The sequence below is a fragment of the Labrus bergylta genome, chromosome 2, assembly GCF_963930695.1.
Source record: "Labrus bergylta chromosome 2, fLabBer1.1, whole genome shotgun sequence".
NCBI classification, from domain to species: Eukaryota; Metazoa; Chordata; class Actinopteri; order Labriformes; family Labridae; genus Labrus; species Labrus bergylta.
The window spans coordinates 27,633,407-27,646,316 of NC_089196.1; the positions used below are offsets into that span (position 1 = coordinate 27,633,407).

Below are 12,910 nucleotides of genomic sequence, written 5' to 3' on the forward strand. Positions count from 1 at the left end.
GGACATGGAGGGGAAAAGATACCTCTCTGTCTATTGCCCAGAGGGAGTGTGTGTCTGTTAGAGAGCCCTCTGCACTCTGCCACTCCTCCTCATACTTGAGTGAAAACTGCTATCAGATGTGCAGCAGGCAGAGGGAGGAGGGAGACCAGAGAGAGAGAGACCAGTCCACACCTAACAAGTTCTGCTCTAGTGTTGTCTAGTGCTAATATTTACCACTCACTCGGGTATTTGTTATTGGGCTCATCATACCTGGCTCTGTCAGTGTTTGTCGTTCATTGATTAATGAATGACTGCTGAGTCTCATCTTTGTTTTCTCCTTTCTTTGTCTCTGACTGAAGCATATCTCCAACGTCTCTCGATCTGACTTCAGTTTCATACCTTTCTCCTTTTACTGTCCTCTCGCTCCAGAGCCTCCTTTTCTCTTACGTATTTTCTCTTTCCTTGGTCTATCTCAGTTGTTGTCTCCTCCGTCTTCTGATCAGTGTTTATGTTTTGGAGCTGGGCCTCTTTCTCGGTTTTTGTCTCTTTGTCGTCTTCATCTCTCTCTGTTTCTTGCTGTCTCTCTTCCTTCTCCATCTTCTGATCAGTGTTGATGTTCCTCTTTCTGTCCTCTACCAAAAGCCTCCTTACTCTGTGTAAATGGTGTATTTAGTGGTTCAATACTTTGCATGACATTTGGTTGAGATTGATCAGTCTCCATGTCCTCCTCCTGCTGCTGTTGTTCCTTTATTAAATTCATATTTAGCTCTTCATGACTCTGTGTTAGCATTTCAGATCTAGCCTCTATCTGCATTCTGCCTTCTTCTGAATTCCTCCTTATATCGTCTCTTTGTTGCTGATCCATATGGAGACCTTCCTCTTGTGTATTTCGTGGTTTTATTCCATGTATGACATTTGGTTGAGGTTGATCAGTCTCCATGTCCTCCTCCTGCTGCAGGTCCTCCTGACCCTCCACTCCTCTCTCTCTCATTTCTTTATTCATGTCTGAATGTTGCAGCATCAGCTGTTGTTCTCCTCCTTTGGATTCTGATGTTATCTTCTTGTGCTTCTTTTGGGTTTCATTTGTGTCAACTTCTTTATCAGTTACAGACTCCTCTTCCTCTCCGTCTGTCCCCTCTACTTTGATCTCCTCTGTGTTTCCTTTAGCTTTATGCTGAGCTTCTCGTCTGCGTGCAGCTGCTTGTCTGGCTGCTTCTTCTCTTCTTCTTCTTCGGTTTTCTTTCCCCTCAGCCTTCCTTTGGGTTTCATCAACAGAAGCTTTTCTGTCAGTCTCTAAACTCTCCTCCCCTCTTCCATTATCCTCCACCATTACCCCCTCTTTAGATTCCTCTCTTTGCTCTCTGACTTTTACCTTTACATCCAGTTGTTGCTCTGCCTGCTTTTCTTCTTCTACTCCTCTAACTTGGTTTAGTATCTCCACAGACTTCCTTTGAGTTGTATCATTGTCCTCTTGTAGACCAGCTTCCTGCCTCTCTTCTTGTCTTTGGTTAATCTCAACCCCTACACCCTCTTTTGATTCTGCTGGCTGGTATTTGGTTTCGTTCTGATCTGGTTCAGATTTTTCTCCCTGGTGTTTCTCTGTCTGAACGTCTTTGTCTCCTAAAACCTCTTGGTTCTTTCTTCCTGTTTCATCTTGATGTTTTTCAGGGTCTGACCTCTCTGTACCTTCCATATTAGCTGACACCTTGTTCCCCCACTCATCCTTCTTTTCTTCTGTCTTTTTCACATCCTCACTGCTTTGCTTCTTTTGCTTCTCTGCTTCCTCTTCTGTTATTGTATTAATGTTCAACTGGTTCCCCTCTTTGTTTATTTCTCCTCTATCTTCAGGTTCTGTCTGACTCCTCTCCTGTTTCCTGTCTTCTAAAAGAGGCTGGTCCTGAATTCCCCTTCGTTGGTTGAGCATGTCATCCTTATGTTTTCTTTTTTTCATCTCTAACTGAAGCTTCTCTTTGCTCTCTCTATCTGCCTTCAGTTTGATTCCTTCTCTCCGGTTCTCCTTTTGCTTCTTCCGTCCTGTTGATCCAGAGACTCCTTTATTTGTTTGTTCATCCTTATTCTCTGTCTTTGGTCTCTCTTTCTCAGTTTTTGTCTCTTTCTTGTCTTCTTCACTCACTGCCTCTTGCTTTGTCTCTTCCCTCTCCATCTTCTGATCAGTGTTGATGTGTTTTATTTGTATTGAAAGTCCTGAATCGTCTCTAACTGGTTTCACTGTCTCCTGTTCACTCTTATCTCCGTCATTTGTTTCTCGTCTTTGTCCCTCATCTTCAGTCTCACTCTTTTCTCCTGTTTTGTCAGGATTGTTCTCGTCTTTAACTGAAATGAGTGGAAGGTTTTCTTCTTTTTCATTCACAACCTGAAATCCTGTTTTATCACTTTTAGATGTGACTAGCTTTTCTTCCTCAGAGTGTTCACTTCCATCCTCACATCTCCTCTTCTTGTTTTCTGTGAAGACACAAAAGATAGAGAAACTGGTGAAGTTTGTGAATAAAAGCTGACCTCATCATAAATGGATGTATGCAAATGAAACTAAAACTAAATGCTAATCACTTCTTGAACTCTAGTCTCATCAATACATCATCAAACGTCTGCATGACTTCATAAAACCTTTAGGAGTCTTACAATCAGAAGACTGACAGTTTGTCACTTACTGGATTTCTTTTGTCTCCGTCTCCACACAACAAAGATGATCGCAGGAATGAACAGCAAAGCAGCACAGCCAATCACAGCGCCGATAACAACATGCTGAGTACTTGGAGTACCAGGAGGACTGGGAGGACTGGGAGGAACGGGAGGAACGGGAGTACTGGGAGTAGGGACCACAAAGAAATTATCTGAAATAGAAGAAAATATTGTTTGTATTTACTGATAATTTGATAATTACATCATTAAATAATTAATAACTTATATTTACCTGGAATAGTGAGGTGCTTCTCTCTGGTCTGGTTGATCTTGCTCTGTGTGACTCTACAGGTGAACTTCCTCCCATGTCTCTTCTCCACAGTCACTCTGCTGCTGACAGTGTAGAGACCATCAGGACCTCTGACTGTCTCAGTGGGTTCAGCAGAGAGGAGGTTTCCCTCGCCGTCCAGCCAAAACATCTCTGGCTCTGGATACCAGTCTGCAGACTCACACTCTAACAACACTCCATTGTTGTTTTTGATCATATGAACAACAGGTGAGGAGACAGAACCTGTAGAGGAGAGAATTCTTACATCGGAAATGTGGAGTTGAAGTCTGATACGTCATCAGGAACGCCCCTCTGAAGTCAGAATTCCGACCTGGAAACTCGGAGAACCTTCAGTAGCTCGAGTTAAATCCAAAATGGCTGCTACGTGCATCAACAGTAACATTTAAGATGTTTAAGCTTTGTTGGAGCCAAATGATGTGTTTGTTTTGTGTGATGCTATTTTCCTTATGGTGGTGTGTGTTGGCCCTCTACTGGGCACTATGTGTAGCCTGGGCGGATGCTGTGGTTAAAGCAACGCTCCAGGTGAGGTGGGACAGGTGACTGAATGGAGGCAAACAGTTTTTCTACCGTGTCAGCAGATTTGTTTGTTTTATTTATAGACAGTGGTTTGTCATATTTTCCTTTATTGATAAGAAGTTTTTAAAAATAAATGGACTGAAATATCCAAATCAAGTCATTAATGGACTGTGTTAATTTCTTCGAGCTAAGCACGCGTCCGAAAGCTTCCACATTCATCCCTCAAGTAACTTTTCCAAACAATATTGGGTTTGTTAAAATTGGTCACTACAAGCTTTTTGAGTAGTTTAGTCAATCACACTGATAGTATTGTGAACATGTTGTCATGTTGTTTCTGTGTGCAAACTATCACATCGTGTGTCGTTATCATCTGGACAGATAAACACTTTGAAAGCACCAATGAAAGATTTGGATGCACATATCCTTTCTAACATATTCCTCTCTCATCAGCAACAAATCCACGACCGCTGCATGAACATTTATTAAATAATCATAAAAACTTGTCCTCTTACCTACAACAAGCTGAACAGTGGAGGTTTTTGACAATGCAGGCATGAAGCATTTGTATCCTCCCTCATCAGAGACTTTAACTTTGGAGAGTTTCAGTGAGATGTTTCCCTTCTCCAGCTCATCGATGAACATTGATGTTCTTCCACTGAAGGACGGATGTTTTTTAGTCTCCAGTTCTTCGCCTTGACGCCACACCAGGATAAATCTGGGGTTCAGATCAGGTCTCGCCCACTCCACAGTCATGTCAAAAGCATTCATGACGGGGTCCAGGTGACATGGCAGAATAACGTCTTCACCCACCAATGAAACTACTGGCTGAGATGGAACGATCACCTCAGACTGAGCTGCAAACAAACAGGGATTCATTTTTTATTCCTACAGCTCAGCAAATGTGAGCCATATGGTGTCATTAGAAGGACAAACTTAAAGGGATACTTCACCCATTTGCATTAAGCTTTGTATCATTAGATACCTGGTAGTATTTTTGAATGGTCGTGCATCCCGCACTCATTTTCCCCTGAGATGGGAAATCTTTGTATTTCTAAGTCTGAAAAGGAGTTTCCAGTGATGCAAAATTACGATTTTTGCGTCACTGGAAGCTGTTGTGGTTAGCGGGGGTGAAACTACAACGCTAGTTCCTGATATTTTTGGAGCCCGGCTGCCGCAAGCCTGACCGCGGGCCACAACACAAAACCAGCATGTGGGCAGCAACCGTCTCGCAGCTATATTGCCGCCGCTGCCAGCTCAGCAACAGAGACATGATGCCTGCCTGTCGGCGGCGGTGAGGACGAGAAGCTGGGGCAGACTGGTAGTGTCGGTGCTCTCACTGTTTGCCTATGGACACAGACATAGAGTCTGTTTTCTGCCAGGAATTTCCAAGATCAATTCTGGAAGAAATCTCTGAATCAGTTGAGGAAACAGCTTCATGTGTTGAAGTAAATATGTCTGTAAATGTTTTTATTTCTATATTTCTACTGCTATACTGTATATTTTGAAGAAACTGTATCGATCGAATTTCTCTCTGGGATTAATAAAGTATTTCTGATTCTGAACTAGAGGACCTTAGTGGGAGTGGCCTGTGGTACTGTGCATTCTGGGATTTGGTGTCTTTCATCCACATGAGCCAAAAAGACACTTTCTGCTTTTTCACAGCCAAGAAGGCAACAACTTCAAAATTTATTTCACAATTCTACTAAATATATGACCCAATGTCAATACAGATTCATTTTTCAACAGGTGAAGTATCCCTTTAAACTTCAGTAATTTAACTAACTCTTCATGTCAACATGAACCACACTGTTTGTAATGTTTGCAACTTACCTCTACATGAGTTCATCAGGGCGAGGAAGACAACAGTGTAGAACACCAGGTCAGTGAAGGCACCATGCTGATAGTGAAGGGACCGTCTGTTGGAAACGTGAATCATCCTGGAGCTGTGAAAAGTAAAATACAGCATGATAAAACATTAAAAAAGACGATACTGAGGAGCACTTAAAAAGCCTCTTGCAGGTCGGAGACCACAGTTAATCAAACTGTAGGTAAATAAATGAACGTCAGTATGGGGTGATGGTGACCTCAAAGCCCTCAAGTTAATTTATTAGAATGGTTTATAAACATGATTTTGAAGGGTTGACTTGTTTGGGTTGTCAGAACAGAAATCTGTTTCTGGGTCTCTGAGACTCCACATGTGTTTTAATCATCGTTCTCAGAGTCTGTGATGTGATACGACCTCGTGTGCAAAACTTACCTCTGTGAATTTCTACATTTTATTATCAAATCATAAACAAGAACATTTGAATTAGTCTTGTTGCACTTGGAAAAAATTTGTTCAAACCAGCTTGAGGAAAAAAATTCCACTTGCACTAACCTGAATCAATAACCCTAAATTAGCTACTAGTGAGTATTTTTAACTGCCCAGCTTGTAAGAAGTTGTTTATAATTCATATTAGTGGAGCAAATAAACTGGACACTGAGCGTACATTCAGTTAAATATCATCAACGGACACATTTCTGCTTTAATAATCATATTTTATCAAAGTTTATCTGCAGAACAGCTCAGAGAAGCAAAAAAGCCGCGATAAACATCCACTGCACTCACTGAAGGTGTTTGTGCTATTTCTTCTTTTTAGTTACTAACAAGAACACATGCAGTGACCATTGCTTCATATATTAAAGGGGACATATTGTTAAAAATCAACTTTGACAGTATTTGAGGACATTTATTTGAGTAACCTGAGCAGTGTTTCCCCTACCATTATATTAGGGGGGCAGCCCCCCCTTCACTCTGCACGTTTTAAACAGTTTAGTTTCACTTTCATTTGCAAAGAAAAATCAGCGATAAAGTGAATTTAACAATATTTAAACATAAACGGACAGTTTGTCATTAGATAGACTTCAATGTTTTATATAAAGATCGTTTTAAATAATGAAGGCTCAGCAGGAAGTTCACCACCTCTCTGTCGTCACACTGTTAAAGTTTGTCCCGGTTACCGACGGAGTAAAAGACTCAAATCAAAACTAGCTGCTGGTTATAATCGGACTCGGAGGTATTTGGTTTGAATATATTGACTCATACAAATAATATGAATATAGGCTACATGTATTTTAAACGTAATGTTGTCCCGTAAACACATAATGGGAGGATCTGTTGCACAAAGAAAACAGAAAGTCTAGTCTGCGTGTTTAATCTTTAAACAAAGAGAAATTGTTTTTCAGCGTGTTATAAACCCAAAATGAACAAAATTAATTCAAACATATTCATACCTGTTGGATCGTTGTGGAAGTCTACCGAGGACTCTGATGGGTCAAAGTCTGATAAAAAGAGATAAGCGGATCCTCAGATCACCTGTAATAAAAAGGTGTGTTCACGTTTCATCGGCTTTGTGAGCTTCAGTGGACGTGACCGTTCATACCGTTCAATGAAGGATTAAAGGCTTCAGAACTTCAGTAAAGTTAGAAAGATATTCACAGATTCAGCTTTCACTCACAGTAATGTAGACTGCTGGTGTTATGTCGAGAAATGGCTGCGGTGAAGTCAGCCGCTCCTCGAGTTTACATGGTGAAGTGAGCCGCCTCTAAATCTGAAGTGCTCACGTATTCTGATCTTTATGGTAAATGCTCCGGACTGCAGAGCGAGCAGCAGGAACAGATGCATGAAACGGGAGCAAACAGAATACTGTTCAGGGAATAGTTTCGGAGGTCGGGGAACTTCCGTTTTTCAAAATAAGGTGTTCACAATTTAAAAAACAAAACTGTTTTCTTGGAGAAAACAATAATTATATATATTTTCTTACATAATTAGAAAATGATTCTGATATGGTTGGACTAAGTACTTCTTAGACTACATGCACAGGTACTATGAAGTACTTTTACTGCATACTTTTGTGAAATCCACTGACAAAGTCCCTTATAAATCACTATAATGAGTATTTTTCTGACTTTGATGTCTTGTAAAAAAGAATTCTTCCATAAGCAGAAAATGATTCTGATATGGTTGGACCGAGCAGAAGAAGGTTCACCCTCATCAACTAGTGGTTCACCTCGTGAACAATGATGAGCCGTCCGTAAAGCACATGGAAAGAGCCTGTAAGGATATTCTAGGAGCAACAACTTCAGAAGCCAGCCTGCCAGTCTCAGAGCAAATCACTAAAAATGAAGAAGACCAGGTATGAGGCATCCTCATCACTCAGGACAGAATTTTATTTTACACATGGATATGCAACATGAAGAATATAAGTCTTGCCTAGGAGATACAATAACTTTGAATATTCAGATACATGATAGAATACCTGATGATTTAGTTTTACATGTATTTTGTCATGTGTTTTGAATTACTTTTTTTGACTTGTCTTTTGGCAATTCTGTCATAAAATGTATTACGTTTTGTGAAATGTATGATTAATTCAGTAATATTAATGTGACTATATCTAATGAATGACATTTTATTTTTTATTTGTTTTTCCAGCTAAAATCATTGTGGAAACAGAAGACAACACAGGTTGTAGTGGCAGCTATTCCATCCACAACACAGTCAGGTTGTTTACTGATACACCACAGGGATCTGTGCTCATTGATACCTCACCAATGGCTAACAGGCAAAGTATTTGATTATTGAAACATCACTGGCACTATAAAGAAAGATAATCAAGTAGCATAACCTGGTAACCCAGAATAAAAAAAAACAATATTATTTAAAATCTAGGTAAAATAGGTAAATAATTGTTCATGACTTAACCTGTTATTCAGTATTGTTGTGATTTAAATGTCATGATTGTTTTATCAGCTGTATTTGTTTCTGTCTCTATCAATTTCTGGATTTAGGTTATGGAGGGCCTCTTCCAGCTTTATGCCAACGAGCTCCACCTCGGGAACACCATCTACGTTTTAAATGATTTCACAGCAGGACTCATACTTTTTGGAAAGCGAGACCAGCGCAGTCGGCACAGCTTGCCAAGGGTACTGCTTTTTTTCATACCTTTCACTTGTTCAGACATTATAAAGCCATTTTCTTATTATTAGAAAGCTGATTTTGTGCTTTCACTTTGAACACTTTGTATTACAGTATCTTGGGTTTTCTAATCTGCCATTTAATTCCAAAATATTTCAAAGTGATTTATCTTTTTGAAGAAGATGGAGTTGGATAAAAGAGAAAAGTCAAACGTAATTGGGAAAGTATTTGATGTCTTTTGTTGTTTTGTAAATGTTGGTGGAGTGCACTGGAAGTTACTGGTTAGTGGTTGTTGCCAATCTGAAATACTTTTGTGTTACTTATGTGTATATGATGTTTTATAACTCAACTGTTTTGCTTTAGTTCATATTTCCAGAAATCAGCTCTGTGTTTTTGGTGGATCCTATGGCAAATAAATTAGAGGAAGCAGAGTCTGCACATGCTGCAAAAAGACTACGGTAGGTCAAGAAATTCTTTAAAAAGATGTATCAGTTTCTTTAGTTAAATTTCCTGAATAGAACAGAATACATGCAATAAGAACAGACATTTGAACATTTTCAAATATGACTGTAGCCTCTGGTATCGTACTTTGTGATTGGTATTTCATGTTTTTTTTATTACATCCTGATGTTTTCCAAAGGGATTACTTAAAGATGAGAGCCATGGCAGGGATGACTGGGGGGCTGTCAGATGGAAAGGAGCAACCATGCACCATCCATTTCAATACGATAGCAGCAGTTGTGGGGTCATTGTCACCGGTAATGACAATGTATACGTGATGTAAATTGCTATTAATATTTTAATGTGGAGGTCAGTAGGAAAACTGTCATGATTGATACTTCAGGTGCTTGTCTGAAAAAGTGTAAGTTGTATATATCATATTAACTACTAATAGGCAGCAGAAGCTCAGTCTGTAGGGACTTGGGTTGGGAGTTGGAAGTTGGTCTGGTTGCTGGAGAGCTGCCAGGTTACATCCTGAGTGCTGTCAAGGTTGACCCAAGGCAACAAACTATATATATATAATCATTATTTTTAAAATTCCGTATATATTTCATTCTGTATATATGTATATATATGGAAAGAGATATATATTCCCTTTTGGGAAATTCTAGTTTACAATATGTTATTGACAGACATGCTTCTCACACACACATGACTGAAATACAAATATGATCAATAATCAATATGATACTTTGATTTTGATTTTTTTCAATTAGAAAAGTCCAAGTTATTCTTGTGAAACACAATAAAGATGAAACACTTCATTTTATGTGTTGGTGTAGATGGCAAAGGCCATGATGGAGGCCTTTCCAGCATTGCCAGTTATGTCCTTTGGGACATCCAAGAAGGAGATGGCATTTGAGAGGACAAAGCTTGCACTATCTTTACTCAGTGGTTCAGGTAAGAAAGTAATTTCCTCTTTAAATGATATTAAAGGTTTGAGTTTTGTTGTATAACTGATAAACTTATTTTCTCTTCTCACATGAGTTCACAAAATGCAGCTTTTCATAGTCCCCAGAATCATTGATTTCTTAATCTTAATGAATCATTGATTTCTGTATGCATGGAAGCTGATGGGAAGCTGAGTGACAGACAGATAGCTAGGAGCAGGGGGAGTCTGAGGCTATCTGTTGCTATTGTTTTACAAATAAAATGTTTTCAATTGTGTTTGTTAGATGACAATACAAATAAATAATATCAGAAATATGAAAAGAATATGCATTTCTGCTATTGTAGAAAAAAAGATTTGCAATAATTGGGAGAATAGAAATCAGGCTTGTTGTAGACTGTTTCTTGTAGTTATTTGTGATGAGTATATGCCAATACTAAGTCTTCAGAGAGATTCCGCTGCACAATGCACATTGAGTACTTTGGAGTTGATTTAGTCGGTCCAATGGATATTGACAACTGAATTACTCTGCAATTCATAAATAAAAAGAAAACCAACATTCAAGATGTTCCTTCATTTATCTCTAAATGTAAATAAAACATGTAAAATAACAAACATGCGCTCAAGACCGAAGCCTTAACGCTGTTTCAATGTCCTCTCTCCTTTGAATCCATGGATTTAGTGTTGATTGTTTCAATAAAAACTTTGCCTGATTTACCTTAAGTACACTCAATCTGCAGTTGAGCTCATTGTTTGCGTCATATTGACTTTTATTTGAGCTACTATCGTGAAAATTTCAGTTTTAAAAAGGGTTAAAAATGTAATGGCAGCCAGACAAATTTTAAGGAGCCATTTAAAGTTCTTGTATGTGTTTACATGTTAAAAAAAGTGTCAATCTGGTGTATAAACCAGCTTCACCAGTATTAACATTAGTATTATTGTCCAAGTAGCAAATGATCTTAATCCTGATCCAGTTAACAAGCTACATATCATTTTACAGAAACAAAGCTGCCAATAAACTTAAAAATGTACACATTATGTGACTGAATATGATTTTATTTTCTGCCAGTGTTTGACATGAACAACCACTGTGCTATGTGCTCGACCTCAAAGCCCCCAGGATCAGGGCCTCCAACTACTGACAGGGTGAGTGGTTGTCGCTGTGTGTTCTTTATAATTTATGGTTTATCCTATGATAAAACTCTAAATTAAAATGTGTAGTTTTAGATGCACAACCGCTCTGTGATATTTATTTATTTCCAATATGTACTAAAAGTGAACAGAGAGAAGACACAAAATAATGTGCAATTACATCTGATTTTGACAATTCTGACCATGTCGAATGTCAACAGATGAAATGAATACTCAAATGTATGTTGACTTCTTTTAAGAGTTAATTTTTATAGTGTTTAATAAGTTTATACAGTGACAATAAGAGGGTTATGAGAGGATTCTAGATTTAAGTTTAGTCAGTAAGAGGACAAAGGATTTCCAAACTGGTTATGGTTTTCCACCTTGAAACAGGGTTATTGACTCTTCAGAATCAGAATAAAAGCACAAGATCTCCTGCTGACGGCTTAAAAAGAATACAATAAAAACATAAAAAGCAATAAAAAATATATAATAGAATATAAAACACAAAATGTGCAATGGAGTAGTTGTGCAGATATGTGCATGATTTGCAGTCTAAAACAGAGTGCAATGTAAACAGAAAATATAGAAGTTCAGTGAGCGTTAATGTAACGCATCAAATCAGTTTCAGCCTTCACATTACTGTCATGTACTGAGCTCAACTGTACTTTTGACACAAACCGGGAGCACTTCTATACAGAGATGTTCCTAAATCAAAATGTGGTCTTAAAGGCTGAATGTGCGACATTTTACACATACTGTAAATAAAGCAGAAATCCAGTATATCCTCTGTAAATATCACTGTGAGTCATGACTGTCTACAATGAGTGCCTATAACTAGAAATGTTTCTCTATTGCACAAGATTCTCTATTCCTGACAAGTTGATAAAGGTTTGCACATTTTATTTTACAGATACAGTGTGACACATGTGAAAGATGGTACCATGAGCAGTGCCTTGCCATAGATGAAGAAAAACTCCAACATGCAAGAGTGAACGATTGGGATTGTAGATAGTAGTTGGTGTTCAGAGTCTTTGTAATTTCATATGTATGTTATTTGAAAATGTTAATGTTTATAAGAAATGTAAAAACAATGTCAAAAGTAATTTTGTATTCGTGACTGATTATTAATATTTGAAAAATGCTTGTTTGTGTGTTTATTGCAAAGTATTAAAAGTGCAACATGTAGCTGTGACAGAGCGAATCAAATTGGTACTGTCACATTGAAAACACTGCAGAGAGCTGTGTCATAGTACCTGTGCATGAAGTCTAAGAAGTACTAAGTCCAACCATATCAGAATCATTGTGGAAGAATTATTTTTTTACAAGACATCAAAGTCATAAAAAAGAGTCATTATAGTGATTTATTATGGACTTTGACAGAGGATTTCTCAAAAAGTACACAGTGAAAGTACTTCATAGTACCTGTGCATGTAGTCTAAGAAGTACTTAGTCCAACCATATCAGAATCATGGTGTACTTATGTAAGAAGATATATACAAGAAAACTGTATTTTTTTGGTCAGTTTTATGGTAAGACCTAGACATTTAGCACTTGACGTCATCGCTCTCTCTGTCTGTTACTCCTGCTCGCTCTGGAGTCCGGAGCATTTACCATAAAGATCAGAATACGTGAGCACTTCAAATTTAGGGGCGGCTCACTTCACCATGTAAACTTGAGGAGCGGCTGACTTCACCGCAGTGAGAAATGCACCCCTCGCGGAAGTGTCTGAAAACGGTCTCATATTTCTGCGGGCAGATCTGTGACGACAAAGTAGAATATGTACAGTTTACACTTGATACACGTAAAGTGTCCTTATTGTTCTGACCTGCAAACACTGTTTGACTCTAATGTGTTTGTAGAGGAAATTTAAAGATGGATGTAAAATCCATCAGTGTAGAAATTGTGTCCTGAAAGGTGCGCATGCAATTCTCTCCATAACACCTGT

At 38.5% G+C, this 12,910-nt stretch overlaps 2 protein-coding genes across 7 annotated transcripts in view; one reads left to right on the top strand and one right to left on the bottom strand.

The window, feature by feature from the left end:
* Positions 1–583: 583 nt before the first annotated feature.
* Positions 584–7,198, bottom strand: LOC114921448 (glutamic acid-rich protein-like). Its single transcript, XM_065962111.1, has 7 exons — positions 6,982–7,198; positions 6,758–6,805; positions 5,315–5,427; positions 3,997–4,338; positions 2,912–3,190; positions 2,649–2,831; positions 584–2,442 (listed from the first exon to the last, which is right to left on the bottom strand). Exons 3-7 carry the CDS (start codon positions 5,418–5,420, stop codon positions 584–586), a joined length of 2,769 nt encoding a protein of 922 aa, XP_065818183.1. The 5' UTR covers positions 5,421–5,427; positions 6,758–6,805; positions 6,982–7,198.
* Positions 7,199–7,202: 4 nt separating this feature from the next.
* The window catches only part of LOC114918112 (uncharacterized), a 38,987-nt gene continuing 33,279 nt past the window's right edge, over positions 7,203–12,910 (top strand). Inside the window, exons 1-6 of one of the 6 annotated variants that reach the window (XR_010665017.1) lie at positions 7,203–8,449; positions 8,805–8,899; positions 9,082–9,221; positions 9,725–9,842; positions 10,901–10,977; positions 11,876–12,068. Coding sequence is in view for 2 of the 6 variants with exons in the window: in XM_065950563.1 (XP_065806635.1) it covers positions 8,318–8,449; positions 8,805–8,899; positions 9,082–9,199; positions 9,725–9,842; positions 10,901–10,977; positions 11,876–11,977 (642 nt within the window). In the remaining 4 variants the exon portion in view is untranslated. Of the gene's footprint in view, positions 9,222–9,724; positions 9,843–10,900; positions 10,978–11,875; positions 12,069–12,910 lie in introns of those variants that run through there. The other 5 variants (XM_065950563.1, XM_065950555.1, XR_010665009.1 and 2 more) reach the window with 5 other exon arrangements.